At 46.8% G+C, this 20,554-nt stretch overlaps 1 protein-coding gene across 1 annotated transcript in view; it reads right to left on the minus strand.

The window, feature by feature from the left end:
• FBXW10B (F-box and WD repeat domain containing 10B) overlaps positions 1–20,145 on the minus strand; it is a 35,846-nt gene extending 15,701 nt beyond the window's left edge. Inside the window, exons 1-9 of the mRNA XM_077833943.1 lie at positions 19,629–20,145; positions 17,186–17,368; positions 16,710–16,928; positions 16,481–16,608; positions 10,437–10,559; positions 6,605–6,714; positions 3,624–3,827; positions 2,110–2,231; positions 1,368–1,516 (exon numbers count right to left, since the gene is read on the minus strand). Coding sequence (XP_077690069.1) covers positions 1,368–1,516; positions 2,110–2,231; positions 3,624–3,827; positions 6,605–6,714; positions 10,437–10,559; positions 16,481–16,608; positions 16,710–16,928; positions 17,186–17,368; positions 19,629–20,145 — 1,755 coding nt within the window. The remainder of the gene's footprint in view (positions 1–1,367; positions 1,517–2,109; positions 2,232–3,623; positions 3,828–6,604; positions 6,715–10,436; positions 10,560–16,480; positions 16,609–16,709; positions 16,929–17,185; positions 17,369–19,628) is intronic.
• Between the last annotated feature and the right edge of the window lie 409 nt (positions 20,146–20,554).

The following is a 20,554-nucleotide window of genomic DNA, read 5'->3' on the forward strand; positions in this document are numbered from 1 at the left end:
TTTATAAACTGTTTTTGTTTCTGCTAGAAACAAATTTCATTTCTTAGTCTAACTATGCGTCATCCCCAGCCCTGAAATACAGCTATTATCCAGAAAATCCCTGCTTGTGAACGTTCACCCAAACAAAAGCTCAATCATATAAATATCTGCAAACAGCAAAAAATTAAAGACCAGATCAACTGTCAATTTTTAATTTGGTGAATTGTTTGCCAATAGGCTCTTACACAGGTCAGCCATCACTAATTCTGTTGATCATCGGTTACCAGTTTCATACTTTTTTCTTTCTTTCTTTTTAAAAAACTCCTTTGGTGTAAACAAAAAGCCATGACTAGCTGGGGTGAACAGATACGTAAAGGGTTTTTATAAAGAGGACAGTGATCAATTGTTCTCCATGTTCACCAAGGGAATCAGAGACTCATAGAGGTTAGAAGGGACCACAAGGCTCTATCTAGTCTAACCCCCCAAGAGTTCAGCTGTCCAGATTGGCTTAGCTTGCAGCAAGGCAGATTTAGGTAATTAGGAAAAACTTTCTAACTAAGAATAGTTGAGCATTGGAACAGGTTACCTGGGGAGGTTATGGCATCCCATCAATGGAGGATTTTAAGAACAGTCTAGATGAATATCTGTCAGGGATGGTTTAGGTAAACTTAATCCTGCCTCAGTGCAGGGGAATAGACTAGATGATCAGGTCCCTTCCAACCCTCCATTTCTATGATTCAGTGTGTAGTAGAGAAAGAGAGAGCCTAGTGTAAGATCTGAGAGTGTGAATCAAAGTCAGGCCATGTATTAAAGCAGATGTTTGCAAGTTCACTGTCCAGTACATGAATTTGACAAAGTTGTTGCTAGTGTACTAGGCTCTAGATATTTGCATATATATATTCCAGCTAGTACAGATACATCCCCATCTAGTTTAAGATGGTTTGACAAAACAATGAATAGGGATGTTTTGTTCAAGATATTGGGAACCAGGGGAGATAACAAACAGATGTCATGAAACACATAAGGTGGTGCGTAAGATGTTTTTTCCAGTTATTTGTCTCAGTCTATAAATGTCAGGGTACCTTGCCTTAATCCTTTGTCTAGCCAAGGGGGCAGCAGAGAGTCCTGCTTGCTGACTGAGCTGAGTCCATTGTAATGGGCCTGCATATGTTAGGGTACCCATAGACATAGATCCAGGGAGCTAGTCCTGTGCTTTGTTGACGGTAAACCTGGCTGAGCTCCTTAGCCACTGAACTGAGTCAGTGGTCTTTCTAGGTAGTACTATCGAGGTCTGCTGGGCCAGCTAGCTGCGCAGAGCTGGGACAGCACACAGAGAGAAAACACCCAAATACGTTTCCAGAGCACGCTATGATTAGGAAGAAACATACCTTGATCAACACGCACGTATCAGCGTGCCACACTTTCACCAACCCTTTTTCGCAACCACTCACAATGTGGGTGTTGTTGATTTTAGCTGTCCAAATGGCATCTTTGTGTTTTAAAGTTTTGATGCATCGCCCGGTGTTTAAATCCCACACTGTTAGAAGTGGGAAGGAGAAACATAAATAATGTCCACATTTATTTGTCTGTATCGCTCTGCAAAATGCGAATACAAATTCTTATTTGAGTCCACAGTTGTACCTAAAGGCCTCAGCTGAGTTCAGAGCCCCCTTGTGCTAGGTGCTGCACGGAGACAAACCCTGCCCTGAAGCGTTCACAAACCAAATAGAGAAAGCAATGGAGTATCATTATAACCACAGTTGAGAACCTAAGGTCACCACAGGAAGTCTATAGCAGAGCTGAGGACTGAATCCAGGTGTCTCAAGTCCCATTGCCATAACCATAACGCCATTCATATTGTATAAAACCACCCTAATAGGAGTTGCATGCGTGGCCATTGCTTGCAGAGCAAACTAAGCTCCATTGTGAGAGTTTGAAATCCACCCCCTGGTTTCTACACTGGTTGTCAGGGTCACACACTGTCTGTGCTATAAATATACATATTGGGCCACTTTCCCTGCTGGTCTAAGCCAATCCAAACCCCTTTGCTGTTACCACTGGGATTTGGAATGCGGCTGGCGGTGGCCCCCCATCAAAGCCTTGGGGCTATTTTGGCGATTGCTTGCTCACCTTTGACCATGCAATCTCTTGCTCCTGACACAATCCTGTTTTTGTACACGTCCAGGCAAGTGATGGTCCCCGTGTGACCGTTAAGGATCTTCACACAAGCCCCAGTGAATATATTCCAGCATCTGCAAAGTAAAGACCAAGAAGGGGAGAATCCTGTGATTCATTAATTGTTAATTAATGACTTATTTGTTATTATTGCCAGCTAATGGGCCTGGTTCTCCTCGCACATACACTGGTGTAAGTCAGGAGTAATTCCACTGAGGTCAATGAAGTAACACTGAGAAAAGCCCGATGTAAGGGCAGTAGAATCAGTCCCTAATATTTAGATACCTGATCTTATATTTTGTTCTGGTGGCCCCATACATCTGGATTGCTTCTCTGGCTACCCAGCAATGGCTACCTCTGGCCTCCAAATGTAACAATCCTTCAAACAGCCCCATTTCCATCAAGCAGCTGCCAAGAAGACTTACAGCCGCTTCACTGAGAAAACCCAAACACATGGATATAGCAAAGACCATCCCATGCTGAAGCAGGTGGGAGACAAAGACTCCATATCTGTGTAGACTCTTTCCCCTCCTATTACACTGATGTGGCCTTTGAAACAGGCCCTGCCATTGTCATCCCAGAGCTGGAGAACCTGACTTGGGTCTCCACTTGTGGGCATAATGCAGGGCTATTGTGGCAGCAGATTATTAGTATCCTGAAATTAGTAACACTGGAATGTGTTACCTAGGGAGGTGGTGGAATCTCCTTCCTTAGATATTTTTAAGGTCAGGCTTGACAAAGCCCTGGCTGGGATGATTTAGTTGGGGACTGGTCCTGCTGTGAGCAGGGGGTTGGACTAGATGACCTCCTGAGGTCCCTTCCAATCCTGATATTCTATGATTCTATGATCCTAAGAATTAGTGACAGAGATGACATAAGACTTCCCATTCCCCAACTTCAACAAGGACATGTATCCTGACCTACACCAGTGTATGCCTTTGTACAGTATAAAGCTGCCTCTATACTTTCTTCCAAGTGCACTGGAAGGTGGTCAGATACCATGGGAATGAGTTGGTATCAAAATGATGGGAAGATTTAAAAAAAGCCTCCCAAACTTCAGGGGGGAACTCCTAGCCCTATTGAACTGAGTGGGAGTTTTGGCATGGACTTCAACAGGGCCAGGATTTCACCGCAGGTGCTAATCAGAAACATATCTCAATGTCTCTGGTTTAGAAATATCACAACAATCAGTTTTCCTGGAGTACTTTGCTACTTCTTCTTCCAGTACTTGATGAAACGGGGAAGCCCAGAGGGGAAATGTCCTGCATGAGCAAGGGAATACATTAGGATAGCTATGATGTGTTTTTCTTATCTCATTATTACAGTCAGAAAATGGGGGGAGGGGAGGATTCTAGAAAAAATGCCCAATGTTGGGTTTGGTTTTGGGTTTTATGCTTAAAATTTCCTTTCAATAGATCATTGCAAACTGGATCACTCTGTCCAGTGACCCTTGTATCAGCACTGCTCACCTGATGCTGAGATCAAAGCTGGCACTCAGCACAAACCCTTTCTTCTCGTTGAGGAACACTGCCTTGATGCTCCCTGCATGGCCACTGATCACAGGTGGCACTTCCTTCAGCTCCAACACGTTAAGGAACCTGACTTTGCGGTCCGCTGAGCCAATGGCAAGTAAGTTCCCACCACTGTAGTGGATTACCCTGTGTGGATCTGACCTGGGTATGCAAGCAGAGACTGAGGAGAGCATCTGCCAAAGCATTACAGGGCTAGCCAGGAAAGCACTGTAAGTTGTTATTTACAGGCACCTGTATTTTGCTCAATGCCACGGTATCTCAGCTCAGTGAACAGAATTGAGGGGCCATCCTGGAAAGGTACATGGAACCCCTCAAGGTACCAGCGGGAGGGCTGCTGACAGGGCCATCCTTACCCATATGCAAAGTACGTAGCTACGTGGGGCACCAAATTTCCTGGTGCTGCTCCAGCTGCTGTTCCGCCTCTTCCCCATGGCCTCTGCCCCTGCTCCGCTCCCACCCCCACTCCACCATTGCCCTGAGGACTGCACCAGGGGTCAGGTGCCCTGCACTCACCGGGCAGCAGGACGTGGAGCGACCCAGCCCCAGCCCGCTTCGCTCTGTCAGCTCCTGTTGGGGGGCGGTTCCCCCATGCTCCCCAAACCTGCTCCTGCGCACCCACCCCCCAACGAAGGCCTGGGGCCAGCCCACCTACACACACACACACACACACACACACACACACCCCAACCACCCACCCTCCCCCACAGGGAGGCTGCGTAGGGCACCAAAATGGCTAGGGATGGCTCTGGTTGCTGAGACCCAAGGTTTCAGCTGATGTTTGTATACAGATAATAAATCATAGAGGGGAAGGGGATGAGACCCACTGGGGACTGTTGACCCCACTATTTCATAAATTGAGGCACTATAATGCCTTTATACAAGGGCATGTTTGGTGGTCAGGGTTCCCCAGACATTGTTTTTTTTAAATGCCAATTCTTGCAGCAACAATGTATTGAAATATACATATTTCAGGTTTTGCTTATACACATGTCCACACATACTGAGACACATATCCTGTGATACACACACACACAGGTGGGACACAGCCTCACACACACACCAAGACTCACATAGGCTGATACGATTGCCTCCTCCCCCCCTTCACACCCTCACACTCACAAACTGACTTGCACACACAGTGATCTGGATCCTCATATAAACACGCCGACACATATGTGCATACAGTCAGAGGGGAGTCTTCTCCTTTAGATCATGTGGCCGGAGCATAAGTGATTGGAGCAGAAGATTCTGGGTTCTAATCCAGCGTTGCCTATGTAATGGGCATCAGAAAGTGCTGCTTAGGGACTAGATTTTGCTACCCTTGGTCACATTGGGTAATACCTTACTATACAAATACTTCCACTGATTCCAGTGAAACTAATTCTGGGGGAAGGCATGCGTAGGAGGGGCAGAACCGAACCCTGAAATTTGGACACAAATCACGAGTAAGTTACACACCCTGTAAATAATGTGAACCTTATTTTTCATGCAGGGACTTCTGCACTAGTTACATCAAAACTTTGAATAAATAACAGCATCAGTTACCCTTTGAAAAATAAATATGCATAGGAAACTATAGCTTTGTCCACACTTGCGCACTAATAATACTCAGCACTTACTGGGCCTGATTCGCCCCGGCTTGTAGCTCATGTCTTCATTTTCACTAGTACAAAGGGGTGTAAAACACTATCATTCTGATCTGGTGGTGTTTCACAGCCCTGCTGTACAGGTGAGAATGACATAAGAGTGCAAAGTTGTTGCAGCTGTGTCTCATAGACTTTAAGGCCAGAAGGGATCATCATGATCAGCTAGTCTGACCTCCTGCACATCGCAGACCACAGAACCTCACCCACCCACTCCAGTAATAGACCCCAAACCTCTGGCCAAGTTACTGAAGTCCTCAAATCATGGTTTAAAGACTTCAAGTTACAGAGAATCCACCATTTACACTAGTTTAAAGCTGCAAGTGACCCATGCCCCATGCTGCAGAGGAAGGCGAAAAACCCCCATAGTCACTGCTAATCTGACCTGGAGGGAAATGCCTTCCTGACCCCAAATATGGTGATCGGTTAGACCCTGAGCATGGGAGCGAGACCCAGCAGCCAGACACCTGGGAAAGATTTCTCTGTAGTAACTCAGCGCCCACCCCATGTAGTGTCCCATCAGCAGCCATTTGCTGCTAGCAGTGGCAGATCAGCTACATCCTGTTGGTCCCAGGATATTAGAAAGACAAGCTTGTCTTGCTCACCAGCTGAAGCTGGTCCAATTACAAGATAATACCTCACCCGCCTTGTCTCTCTAACAGAATGAAGGCAGGCAAGAATTAGGCTCCGTATCTTCAAAGCATTTCCCAGACATTCTCTGATCGCTCCTGTCATACGCTACCCCCGTTTTACTGATAGGGAAACTGAAGTGACTCACTTCAGAAGCAGTCGCATCAGCCAGAAAGAGAATGCAGGAGTTCTTGGTTCCTGTTCTGGTGCCCAACCACTAGGCAAAGCTCTTTCCAAACCTAGCTAATTTTGAAAGCTGATTTCGCTACGTGGTTCCTATGCAGTTAACTGAAAGCGTTTTCAGAGCCAGCTTAGAGTGTCCAGGGAACTCTCCCTGAACAGCCTGATGGCAGAGGCACGGTCAAGGCTAATCCTTTTAGCAGGATTTGGATACAGTTCTGCAACACCCTTGTAGCCCACTTGACCAATAGTCTAGTGTGAATGCAAACTGCACCACCCTCTGGTGAAAATAGGATTTAAGGGGAGGCAAGGCACCTGCAGGAATCCCTGGGTGACACGACTGACCTGGTGAAGCCAGCAGTTGGCTCTATAGGTTTATAAAGAGCTTTGAGATCCCCAGAGTTGGAGAGGGGCTGCCAGTGCTAAGTGTGGTGACTGAAGCAAGGGTGCATGGCATGTACATACTGGTCTGTAAGGACACGAACGTTATAGGAGCCGCAGAAGATGTTTCTCTCCTCCAGCTGGACAGTTTCAGTCATCTGGCCATGATAAGCCCCCTGTAGGTTGTTCTCCTCCTAGGATCAGAGAGAAAGGAAATAGGAATAAATAACTCTGTTGGAAAGAGATTGCCTATTGCTCTTGCTCCTCAGTTACACTAAAGGGCCTTAAAGGTGATGGGGGACTGACCCCAGAGAACATGCCCCATGCAGGCCCCTTCCCAGCCAACATAGAGGGCATGTTGGGGTCAGGACAGGGGCATTTCTTGGAGTACAGTGTAGTATAGCTACTCTCAGAATGTGTTATGGACAAGTCTTTGAAGGCAGAAAAAGTAAGGGGGTGGCTATTTTAGATTTGATTCTGACTAACCAGGAGGAACTGGTTGAGCATCTCAAAGGGGAAGGCAACTTAGAATTGATCACGAAATGACAGAGTTCATGATTATAAGGAAAGGAAGGAGCGAGAGCAGCAGAATAAAGACAACTTCAAAAAAGCAGACTTCAGCAAACAGGAAATTGGTAGATATGGGCTCATGGGAAAGAAATCTAAGGGAAAAGAGAGTTCAGGAGACCTGTCACTTTCTAAAAGAGACAAACTTTACTGCAAAATAGCAACCTATCCCAATGCAGAAGAAAGACAGGAAGAACAACAAGAGACCAATATGACTCCATGTGGAGCTCTTTAATGACCTGAAAATCAGAAAGGAAACATGCAAAAAGTAAAAACTAGGACAAATTGCTACGGATGACTATAAAAGAATAGCAAAAGCTTGTAGGGACAAAATCAGAGAGGCTAAGGAGGAAAATGAATTACAACTAGCAAGAAATGTAAAAGGCAATAGAAGAGATACTGTAAATGCATTAGAAGTAAGAGAAGGCTGAAGGAAGGTGTAGGTCTATAACGGGGAAAGAGAGTGAATAATGGATGAAACAGAGAAGGCTGACATGTTTACTGCTTTTTTTGCCTCAGTGTTCACTAAAAAGGTTAATTGTGACCAGATGCTCAACAAAATTAATATTAAGAACCAGCGGGAAGGAACATAGGACAGAATAGGGAAAGAACAAGTTAAAGAATTATTTAGATAAGTTAAATGTATTCAAATCAACAGGGCCCGATGGATTTCCCTTAGAGTTCTTAAGGAATTAGCTGAAGCAATCTCTGAATCATTAGCAATTATCTATGAGAACCCATGGAAGAGGGGTGGGGTCCCAGAGGACTGGAAAGGGGCAAACATAGTACCAATCTTTAACAAGGGGAGAAGAGGAAGAGCCGGGGAATTATAGACCAGTCACCCTAACTTTGATACCCAGAAAGATACTGGAACAAATTTTTAACAACAAGTTTGTAAGCATCTAGAGCAGGGGTCTCAAACTCAAATGACCACGAAGGCCACATGAGGACTAATACATTGGCCCGAGGGCGGCACCACTGACAGTCGCCTCCCCCGCTGCCCCCGGCCCTGCCCCCACTCCATCCCTTCCATGAGGCCCCGCCCCTGCCCCCATTCCAACCCCTTCCCTTAAATCCCCACCCCAACTCTGCCTCCTCTTTGCCTCCAGAGGGTGCAGGAGGTGTGCAGGGTGTGGCAGGGGGCTCAGGGCAGGGAGTTGGGGTGTGGGGTGCAGGAGGGGTGAGGCGGCGGCAGGGGGCTCAGGGCAGGGGGTTCGGCTGCAGGAGGGGTTCGGGGATGGGCTCTGGCCCAGCACTCACCGGGGGCAGGGCAGGCTCCCTGTCTGCCTGCCCTGCCCCCGCGCTGCTCTGGGAAGTGGCCGGAACCTGGGGGCGGGGAGTAAAGGGCTCCGTGTGTTGCCCTGGCTGCTCCTCCAGGTACCTCTTCCAAAGCTCCCTTTGGCCGCGGTTCCCCGTTCCCGGCCAGTGGGAGCTGCGGAGAGTGGTGCCTCAAAGCAAGGACAACACACAGACCCCTGGGCCCTCCCCCAGGTTCCAGCTGTTTCCCGGAGCAGTGCGGGGTCAGGGTAGGCAGGCAGGGAGTCTGCCCTGCCCGCGGTGCACACTGGGCCAGAGCCGCTCTAGGTAAGCACTGTGGGGAGCTGGCGGGATGCAGAAAAAAACCCTGCGGGCCGCATGCTACCCACGGGCTGTGTGTTTGAGACCCCTGATCTCGAGAATAATAAGGTGACAAGTAACAGACAACATGGATTTGTCAAGAACAAATCATCCCAAAACAATCTAGTTTCTTTCTTTGACAGGGTGACAGGCCTAGTGATGGGGGGAAGCAGTAGATGTGATATATCTTGATTTTAGTGAGGCTTTTGACACAGTCCCACATGAAATTCTCATAAGCAAACTAGGGAAATGTGGGATAGATGAAATTGGTATAATGTAGGTGCACAACAGATTGAAATACTGTTCTCAAAGAGTAGTTATCAATGGTTTACTGTCGGACTGGGAGGACATATCAAGAGGGGTATTGCAGGGGATGTCTCGGATCTGCTGCTATTCAATATTTTCATTACCAACTTGAATGACAGAATATAGAGTCAACATAAAATTTGTGGATGAAACCAAGCTGAGAGGGGTTGCAAGCACTTTGGAGGACAGGATTAGAATTCAAAATGATCTTGATAAATTGGAGAATTGGTCTGAAACCAATAAGATGAAAATCAATAAAGGAAAGTGCAAAATATTACACTTAGGAAGGAAAAATTAAATACACAACTGCATGATGATAGTCTTCAAATACATTAAGGGCTATTATAAAGAGGATGATGGTCAATTGATCTCCATGTCCACTGAAGGTAGGACAAGAAGTAATGGGCTTATTCTGTAGCAGGGGAGATTTAGGTTAGGTATTAGGAAAATCTTTCTAACTCTAAGGGTGGCTAAACTCCAGAACGGGTTCCCAAGGGAGATTGTGGAATCCCCATCACTGGAGGCTTTTAAGAACGGGTTGGACAAATAGCTGTCTGGGATTGTCTAGGTTTACTTAATCCTGCCTCAGCACAGGGGGTTGGATTTGATGACCTCTCGGGGTCCCTTCCAGCCTTACATTTCTATGATTTCTATGAATTGGGGAATAACTGGCTAGGCAGTGACACTGCAGAAAAGAATCTGGGGGTTATAGTGGATCACAAACTGAATATGAGTCAAAAATGTTATGCTGTTGTGAAAAAGAGAAATATCATGCTGGGATGTATTAATAGGAGTATCAAATGCAAGTCATGGGAGGTAATTGTTCTGTTCTATTCAACACTGGTGAGGCCTCAGCTAGAGGATGTGTCCAGTCCTGGGCGCCACACGTTAAGAAAGATGTGGAGAGATGGTAGAGAGTCTAGAGGAGAGCAACAAGGATGATAAAAGGTTTAGAAAACCTGAACTATGAGGAAAGATTGAAAGAGCTGAGCATGTGTAGTCCAGAGAAGAGCAGATTGAGAGGGTACCCAATAACAGTCTTCATATATGAGAAGGTTGTAATAAAGAGGACGTTCTCCATGTCCACCAAGGGCAGGACAAGAAGTGATTGGCTTAGTTTGCAACAAGGGAGATTTAGGTTAGATATTATGAAAACTTTCTAACTATCAGGATCATTAAGCATTGGAACAGGTTGCCAAGAGAGGTTGTGGAATCCCTGTCACTGGAGGTTTTTAAGAATGGGTTCGACAAAAATCTGTTAGGGATGCTCTAGCAGAACTTAATCCTGTTTCAGTGTTGGGGGTAGGACTAGATGACCTCTCAAGGTCCCTTCCAGCCCTACTTTTCTATGATTCTGCTTCCCAAGATCCATAAGGGGCTGCTCTCACTTACCCTGAAAGGCCCTTTGGATATACCTGCGACATACCTTTCCTCTGCGTTTCCATCTGTGGCTTCTTGCTGGGATGATCTCTCCATCTTTGGTTATCCTTGGAATTACAACGATGGTCATTTTAGCATAGCTGGGAAATGCTCCCCTAGGACACGACCCCTGGAATAAACATCAAAGGCCAAATGTACAGCAAGAGGGAATAGCAAGCAGCGCTGATTTTCTTCAGTTCAGAACTACATTCCCTTCTGTGAGCTCTGGTACACGAAGGCTGAGCTGCATGCGCTGGTTTGTTATTGATGAGTTTCTTAAGCACATTGGGCTGCATACACTGATTTGTTCTGGTAGGGTTGCTCCTCAGAGCTGGTACTCACACACCAGTTTGTTATTGTAGTGTTGGGCCTCAGGTCTTGCTGTGCACATGTTTATTTATAGGTCCTCAGGAGATATAAATGGGATAGACAGCAAGACACACTGCCGGAGTTTTCACTGAGATGTTTTTACTTGGAGCTGAGCATGACGCCTTTATCACCAGGGGCTGTGATTAGTGGTCACGGTCATTTTTTCCAAATCAATTCTGGTGAAATATCATTGCTAAATAACAACTAACACTTCTTTATTTGAGAGCAGTTGTCTCACAGCCCTGTTGCCTATTTAAAGGTGCAGCTCTCCAGTAACGGAATTGTAGATACATACGGCACAACACACAGGAACATGACCTTACCAGAGAGGAGGAAGCATTGCAAAACAGCTGAATTGTTTGAAACCCAAATATTTGTGATTCAACCTGAAATGACAGGTTTCAGAGTAACAGCCGTGTTAGTCTGTATTGGCAAAAAGAAAAGGAGTCCTTGTGGCACCTTAGAGACTAACCAATTTATTTGAGCATGAGCTTGCGTGAGCTACAGCTCACTTCATCAGATGCATACCGTGGAAACTGCAGCAGACTTTATATATACACAGAGAATATGAAACAATACCTCCTCCCACCCCACTGTCCTGCTGGTAATAGCTTATCTAAAGTAATCGTCAGGTTAGGCCATTTCCAGCACAAATCCAGGTTTTCTCACCCTCCACCCCCCCATACCGTGGAAACTGCAGCAGACTTTATATATACACAGAGAATATGAAACAATACCTCCTCCCACCCCACTGTCCTGCTGGTAATAGCTTATCTAAAGTAATAGTCAGGTTAGGCCATTTCCAGCACAAATCCAGGTTTTGTGCTGGAAATGGCCTAACCTGATGCTCACTTTAGATAAGCTATTACCAGCAGGACAGTGGGGTGGGAGGAGGTATTGTTTCATATTCTCTGTGTATATATAAAGTCTGCTGCAGTTTCCACGGTATGCATCTGATGAAGTGAGCTGTAGCTCACGAAAGCTCATGCTCAAATAAATTGGTTAGTCTCTAAGGTGCCACAAGGACTCCTTTTCAACCTGAAATGAATTATCACCATGTGGGGTGAGAATTTGCATTTTTTGTGCATGTGATAGAACCAAAATACAAAGTATTAGATGAAGGCACCAGAGTGAGATGTGAAAAGGGAGCAGAATCTGGCTGATGTATTCACTACAGCTGGTTGAAACTTTTCCATCAAATATTTTTCAACCATTTTGGCCTTTTTTTTTTTTTTTTTGCATTAAAAAAATCCTGTAAATTTTTTTTATTACTTTCCAAATTGTTTTTTCCCATTTATTTCCCCCCTTTCTCTCCCTTCCTCTTTGCTGCTCCCTCTTTTTTCCCCTTTTCCCTATTTGCCACTGGAAAAGTAGAGAGAAATGGGGAAAACCCGTGTCCTAAATATAAAGGGAAGGGTAACAACCTTTATGTATGCAGTAACATCAAATCCCTCCTGGCCAGAGGTACAGAATCACTTACCTGTAAGGGGTTAATCAGTTCAATTAACATAGTTGGCACCTGATCAGAATGACCAATGGGAAAAGAAGACACTTTCAAACCTGTGGGGGGGAGATTTTGTTTGTGCTCTTTTGTTTAGTACTCTCTTGGGACAGAGAGAGGGACCAGACAGGAAAAAAACCTCTCCTAAAACTCTACCTGAAATAAGCATCTAAGATTACAAAAATTGTAAGTAAAGCAAGGAAATGTGTTAGATTATCTTTTGTTTTAGCTTGTGAATTTTCCCTATGCTTAGCGCGGGGTTTATTCCTGTTTTGTAACTTTGAAATTGAGCCTAGAGGGGAATCCTCTGTGTTTTAAATCTTTTTATTACCCTGTAAAATTACCTTCCATCCTGATTTTACAGAGATGCTTCTTTTACTTTTTTCTTTATAATAAAGTTCTTTTAATAACCTGATTGGTTTTTAGTGTCCTAAAAACCCAAGGGTTTGGTCTGTGCTCACCTTGTTAAGCTATTGGTTGCTATATTATTCTCAAACCTCCGCAGGAAAGGGGGTGAAGAAGCTTGGGGGGATTTTGGGGGGGGGGATAGGGCTCCAAGTAGCCCCTCCCTGAATGTCTGTTTAAATCACTTGGTGGTGGAAGAAATACCGTCCAAGGACAAGGAAAGGAATTTGTGCCTTGGGGAAGTTTTTAACCTAAGGTGGTGGAATATAAGCTTAGGGGGTCTTTCATATGGGTCCCCACATCTGTACCCCAGAGTTCAAAGTGGGGAGGGAATCTGACAACCCGAAACCAAGATTTTTATGAGAAATTAAAACCCCATAATTTTAAAAAATTTCCTGTGAAAAGCAGTTGGTGTTTTTCCACCAGCTCTAATATAAACCAGGAGCCTGGTACTTTTCATGGAGATGTGCCAGAGCTGCCAAACTTGAAAGCAAATCTGCTTCCGACAACTTTGGGGGTTGCTGGGTCCACCAATACTTTAACCAGAAGAGGGTGATGATTGACAGAGCAGTTGGGCTACAGGAAAGTAACTAACCAGACTGAGAAGACTCCAAGGGCTCTGTGTTGAGATGTTCACCCCACACCAGCCTTGAAGGGTTAAGGTGGCTCAGATCTTCCCAGTTGCACTTGAGGGGAGGCCCAGGGACTTACAAACACTAATTGCAGATGAAGGTGAGGAGTGGGGATAGATTTTTAAAGGGAGGAACTTTGGAGTAGTAGGAGGCTGCAGGGGGAGAGTCTGCAGTCACTCTCTGGGAGCAGAGAGAGGGAGAGGGGGAAACCCAAGTGGGAGAATAACTCCTGGGACTCTAGCCCTGGAAGCAGGGACAACCTCAGAGGAGTTGCAAGGGAAAGAAAGCGAGATAAGGTAAGATAGGAAGAAGCCCAGGGAAACCTCAGCAAGGAAGGGGATTGTATAGATCTTGGCTGCTGGTTAAAGGGTCCCCAGGCTGGAACCCAGAGGACAGGGTGGGCCTGGATTCCCCTCCCAGTTCCTAGGAAGTGGCACAAGACTGTTGTAGATGCCAGCTGGATAGCTGGTCCACTGAAACTTTGATACCATATAGCAGGGGTGGACAAACTACGGCCCATGAGCTGGATCCGGCCCCTCAGGGCTTTGGATCCTTGGGATTGGCCCCCCACATCCCGGGGCCACTGGGGTGGGGAGGCAGAGGGCTCCGTGCATTGCTCTTGCCTCCAGGCACCACCCCCCACAGCTCCCATTGGCAGGGAACGGGGAACCGCGGCCAATGGGAGCTTTGGGGGATGTACCTGGAGGTGTGGCAAGGGCAGTGGACAGGGCCCTGTGCCTCCCTCTCCCCCAGGGGCTGCGCAGGGACATGGTGCCGGCCACTTCCCAGAGCGACATGGCGTGGGGCCAGGGCAGGCATGCAGGGAGCGTGCCCTGGCCCCGGAGCTCCCCGCTGCCACCCCAGAGCCACTTTAGGTAAGTGGTGCCAGGCCGGAGCTGGAACCCCTCCTGTACCCTGAGCCCCCTGCTGCACCCTGTACCCCCATGCACCCCAATCCCCTCCTGCACCCCACACCCCTCGTTCACCCCAACTCCCTGCCCTGAGCTCCCTCCTATAGTCCGCACCCCTCCTGCACCCCTATCTTGAGCTCCCTCCTGCACTCTGCACCCCTCCTGCACCGCAACCCCCTTCCCTGAGCCCCCTCATACACCCCGCACCCCTCCTCTGCCCCAATCCCTTGCCCTGAGCCTGTTCCTGCCCACTGCAGCCCCTCCCACAGCCCGCACTCCCTCCTGCACCCCAACGCCCTGCCCCAGCCCTGCATACAATTTCCCCACCCAGATGTGGCCCTCAGCCCAAAACGTTTGCCCACCCCTGCCATATAGTGATCTAGACAGAGGGCTGAGTCATGAAGATGGAACACTGTGAATTCAGGGAGGAGAAACCACTACAGCAACAGAGTACCCATTTGCAGAGGGCACCATATGGGAAGAAAGCTGCTATGCCATGCCTGGCCAGGAGGAGGTACTCTTGCAGTGAGTGAACGCTGTTACAGGGCCATTCACATTAACAAAACTAAAGTCAGCTCACGCAAGAGGACAATCGCTATTGCAACTTGGTAAGATGTTTGCTGGAGACTTTAATAAAGCATTCGCCAGTCACTGATCAAATAATGCCATATAGTAAACTGCTCAGGGCCAACATATATTCCAGGCATCCCACACAGTGCTTAATTTGTACCAGGGCTGAGCCCTGGCACCTCTGGGCTTGGCAGTTCGCAGCCCCAGCACCTCTGGCCTTGCTGCATCGGTTACGAATGTAAAAAAAAAAAATTGCTTGAACCCCGGCACCTTTTTCATTACAAAGTAACCACTGATCCCACATCATCATGAAGGTCTATTGATAATGGCTTGCAGGCTGACGTCAGCTCCCTAGCATAAGTTGGTCAGCAGACTAGGAGACTCAAGGCTGTTCTGTCCTAGGGAAGAGCAAGGTGAAAACTACTATCATCAGCCACCAAGCAGAGGTCTGAGACTGAGAGAGGAGAGGAGCGGATTCAGGGAAAGTGTGTCTAGCATCACAGAACACCGTCGTCTCCAGATTGTTAGGCAGTGGTGCTGAAGTCCGCCGTTCAGTCCTTCTAGACTGGAAGGATAGAGACCCACCACACACCAACGCCCTGATTGCGGGAGCGTATGTGATGTGTGGGACAGCAGTATGTTTCCGTACCCATGTAGAAGGGGCTGCCTGCCTGTCTGGTTCCTGCTCTGATTCCCTCTGATTGGTGTGGGGTTTATCACAGCCAGGAAGACACACTGAGTGATTCTTTGTTCCTGGAATTCATGCATATATTTTCAGTTTCCCCACCTCCTTGCTTCGGGAGTCAAACAAATCCTACATCCCAAGGTAAATCTCATCCCAAGCTGCCCTGTTCAGCCAAAATTTGGAGTCAAACCCATAAAGGTATGTAGGGCTCCCAACCAAACCCACTAAGGGGCAGAGCCCCAAAACGTATCTGTATCAGCTTGGGCTCACCTAATACTCACCTTAGGTTTGCTGCATGTGTAAGTGAACTTTTCATCAAGCATAGCTTGGGTATCAGTGTGAAGGGAGTGTGTTTCCATGCTAATCTCCCTCACACAACATGCATCATGGAGTATAATCCTAAAAGTTGTCCTTTCCTGGGATTTGCCTCTATTCTTAACTTAAGCCCTGTGGCAGGACTGCACTTACAGATGTATGCCTTTAGCCCACGTTTCTGGTTCTTAGGGCTTTCCCCTTCAGGACCTTCTGTACATGCCTCTAGCTTTCTCTTCCCACTCAGAGGCTCTCAGCACTTTTATGTTCCTGAGTGGATCTCCTTAGATCCACTTGGTCTGGGTTGCCTCAGGGAGTCAGTAGAACAGCTCTGCATCCCCTTGCAGGGCACTAAAATCCAGCATATCGTTATGCTCTCATCTGTGACTAAAATCTTTGGTACCAATCTTGCTGATAAGCCCCTGCTCAGAAGTAGCAGAATCTCAAAGGACCAGTAAAGGCGTTTCCACTTCTGAAGGTGTGATGTAACCCAGCCTGGCTCTGGAGAGTAAGGAAGAATACAACAGGGTGAAACTGGGAGGAACATCCCCAGGGCTCTGAGGCATGTTGGACCCTCCCATCTATTGGCTAGGGGTCTGAGGGGCAAAGGATCTATACTGTAAGAGCCAGATGGCAGAATGCGAGGCAAACGCCAAGGCACAGTACCTGCAAGTACACGATCTCTTCCAGGACTAGGCTATGCGACAGATGTTCCTGCTTGACCTCTTTGACCAGGAAAGCCCAGTGGTGGCTCACAGAAGTGCACCTGTTCAGGCTCTTTGTATCCAGAAACCCTGAGGAATTACAAGGACAAACTGGTTAGCCGCAAGCTATGGTTGTACAGCATTGATGTGCCCATGGGGCAGCTGTGCTTGGGAAGGAAGAGAGGCCATACCCAGGATATACTTGGACAGGTGGGTTGGCAGGCAGCGGATGAAGTCCTTGTACTTGTTGACACTGGAGGCTGACTGGAAAGATGCAGGGACAACGGCGAGGGCTGGGTCGATTGAAGACACGGTGGATGTATCCTCATCCTCTGACGCAGCTCTCGCACAATAGATGTGCGCCAGGTTTCTGGGCCAGAAGCACGGTATCTGCCCTTGGGCACCTATGCCTGGGGCAGCAGAATCAATAGCACGTTAAGGACTCCCAGGAGAGCCTGAGCCTTGGGGTATATTCATAACATCAGTTATTAGCTACCAAACCTGCTCCCCCGAATTTCTCATTACCCCGCAGTTCCCTGGGATATTTTCAGCACTCTGAGTTCTACGGTAGCTGAAGGTACCTCAGGAAAAATAGCCCACCCCTTCCACTCTTGGCTTTCGAAATATCTTAGGTAACACCCCACATTAGCTCCTTTTGTTTTAGTACCTGTTTCACTAAACTGGCTGGTTCCTTCTGATGAGACCCCGCTTTCTAGGGCTGTGGAAGAAGTCAGGAAGGATTGAGATGTGGGTTGCAATTGCACCTGGGAGCTGGATTTTGTGTGTTCCTGTAGCTTAAAGCTGCTTTGGGTCTCAGTGAAGGCCACAGTGAATTTGTCTTCCTCGTCCTCTGAAAGAATTGCACAAGCATAGGAGCAATCAAATCAAACAGAGCTAAATCATGGGGTCACAGAGGTAGAGATGAAAGGGACCTGTTAGGTTATCTGCCCCATTCTCCTTGCTAGTATAGGATTGGTTCCTTCAGGGTTTTAAGGACTTGAGTATTTCTGTCTCCACCATTTCACCTGGAAGTCTTTTGCACAGTAGACCTCATATAAGGAAATTATTTCACCCCGTTATTGCTAGTTGTACTTGTCCCAGACCACCCTATACAATTCCTCTCTTCTCTGGGTATTCATCTCTTTCAGACAGTTACCATGTTCCCACACATATATACCCCATCCAGTTCCTATGGGCTGGCTATGTGAGGGAGTCCTGGATGCTTGGAGGTAAACCTGGGTCAGGACTCCTGCCAGGACTGAATCCCATCTGGCTCTGTCTGCCCATTGCCAGGGTTGCTTTTTCCTCCTTCAGCTTGTATTCTGCTACTGCCCATCACCAATTGCTCCCTGTGCTTGGAGACAGGAAGGATCAGGGAGGGGAAAGTTCTTAGCGGATATAAATGTTAACCAGAAGGTTTGTGATATAAATACAGCTATGAACAATATCTACAATCAACTGTGCTTTGCTCTTCAGCTGTTATGCCTTGCGTTGCTGGCCCAGTCACTTCATCATCTAAGGTGACAGGCATGCCTAAGGGAAGAACAGTCAGAGATCAAGCATCAGGGGGCTAGCTGATCACTGCAGGGGGACCGGAAGGAATCCCACCTCGAGCTCCATGAATCGCACATCACAATTGGCAAGGTGCATTCTGGGTTTCTTTCCTCCACCCTCTGAAGCATCAGTATTGCCCACTCCTAGCTGCAAGATTCCATGTTTGAAGACACTGAACTAGACCCTCAGATGTTATATGCTTGTGTTACTCCCACCCACTTCATCTGACCTGATGTAAGAAATCCTGTGCTGGGAGAGAGTGCGTGGAGAGAGCATTATCAGGAGAAACACAGGCTTTTGGTATTGGCACAAGAAAATAATTCACAGTCAAACTGCAACAATCCAAACTCCCCAGAGTCTCTGGTGGTTTCATTTGATGCAGGTGCATATATTCCCAAATGGCCTGGTACCTCTGTCCCTGCCTCTCACATGCTGAACAGAACCACACTCTGCAAACAACAGCTTGTTTCCTGGAGAGGAAGGATCACAAACAAGTCCCAGGGCTGAGCTGTCATAGCGTGGATGAAATGCACAGAGCCTGGGCTCCAGCCCGAGTGGGAACACCTACACTGCTGGTTTTAGCCCTATAGCATGAGCCCAAGTCAGTTTGACCTGGGCTCTGAGACTCGCTGCCACAAGATTTTGTTTGTTTTGCTGTGTAGATGTACCCTAAATCTCTTAATAACCAGATGCAACCAAATGTTAATAATTACAAAAGCAATGATGTGCCAGAGAAAAGGTCATCTCTCTGTGATGCAGGGCATGGAGAATAGGAAAGCAAAGGAAGGGATTCAAACAGAGGGGGGAATCCTGGAAAACCCCATTGCCTTCCAGTCCCAAATAAAGTGATAATAAGTTAAAGCAATTGTCCTTTCAGTATCACTAATGTGAGCTAGAAAAGGAAGCAGAAGGGAAACAAACAAACACAACACCAGTAAAACTCAAGAGTAGATCTGATTTCACTGGATGTAGCAAAGTTTGCTGCTAGAGCTCCTGTTCTATCTAAATTAAAGTTCATGGACCAGATAACCAGCTGGTGTAAATCCAGGGAGCTCCACTGGAGTTAATGCAGCTGCACCAGTTTACACCAGATGAGGGAGGATCTGGACAGGTATTTACTTTCTTACCTATGCTCATTGAAAAATAAAATAAAACCCTATTTGAAAATCTGTCCTATGGTCATTACATTTCCAAACTTGTATTTAACTCCAGTAAGAGCATTTGCACCACTAGTTTTTAAAAAAACACAGGTAACTGAATAGCAGCTTGAGGACAGGTTTTGCCTCCATTACTCGTAGTGAGTTAGTACCATACTCTGCAAGTGGCCTCTGTGAATTCAGTGGTGTAAAGTGGCAGACAATGGAACTACACTGATTTACACCTGCTGAAGATCTGGCCTGACACGGCTATTTGTACAGTAAAGTATCACACAGTGGCAGGGAATCAGAATCTGACCCTTTGACTTTATCCTCTCTCCTTGGTTAATCTTGAAAGCCAGGGATCAATCTCTCCTGTCACCCAGCATGTTTCTCTGTTTACCTCTGAAATCCGTTTACCTGTTTCTGTTTTTGAGCTGGCGCTCTGTTCTCTGACCAGGCTAGCAGCCATAAACAGTAACTTAGGGTTACACATCTGAAACAAGAGCAGAGTGTAGTTTGCTTTAGTCCAGTAGGAACTGGTTTTGAACCACCTCCAGGTCTCCAACATGGCTTGCTCTAACATTGCTGTATTCAAAGTCCAGTCAGAAGCAGATGTGGTCGTGTCTTCTTTGAAGCTGGTTCGGGACCGGCTGAAAGTGAAATCCTTCCCGTGGGAGGTCTGCAGGACTTTCTCAGCATAGTTTAGCAAATCCAGGCTGTTGAATCGCTTCACGATCCCCACCAGGAACTTCCTTTGGGAGACATCGCTGGCCCGCAGGAACCACTCTTTGGTAGAGAAGACCCTCCAAGCCAAGACACATGTCTCACAAATTTGGCAAACAGGCACTAAATCTGTTTTCTTCTCACACCGCAGAACAGGAGCAGAGTCCAGCCTGTATTCCAGGCTCTCCAGGTCCTTTGAGGTCTCTTTCATCGTCTCCGATCCAATTCAGAAAACAGGGCACTGAGCTGGGCAGTGGGAAAAACAGAGAAACACAACCTGCTCTTTAATTGTCCGCTTCCATCCTGTGACGTTATAAAAATAACACTAAGAAACTGGCTGAGCCCTGCGATGGAAGAAGTAGCCACATCACACGCTGCTGTTCGTAGAACTCTTGTCTTTTATTGTACAGAACTCCTAGGAGACACAGTTGTTACCGTAAACCTCCTAGAATTTGTATGAACAAAATATCGTAGCAACTACTATACTGTATAGATTGTAATATCCATGATGCTCCAGTATCAAGACATTAATGGGGTGATATGAAAAATTAGACTATCCTTAGCTTGGATTTGTACCAAAGGTGTCTAGTTTTCAGGTCTTTATTATTAATTATTATTAT

The sequence above is a fragment of the Eretmochelys imbricata genome, chromosome 14 (genome assembly GCF_965152235.1).
Source record: "Eretmochelys imbricata isolate rEreImb1 chromosome 14, rEreImb1.hap1, whole genome shotgun sequence".
In the NCBI taxonomy this organism is placed as follows: Eukaryota; Metazoa; Chordata; order Testudines; family Cheloniidae; genus Eretmochelys; species Eretmochelys imbricata.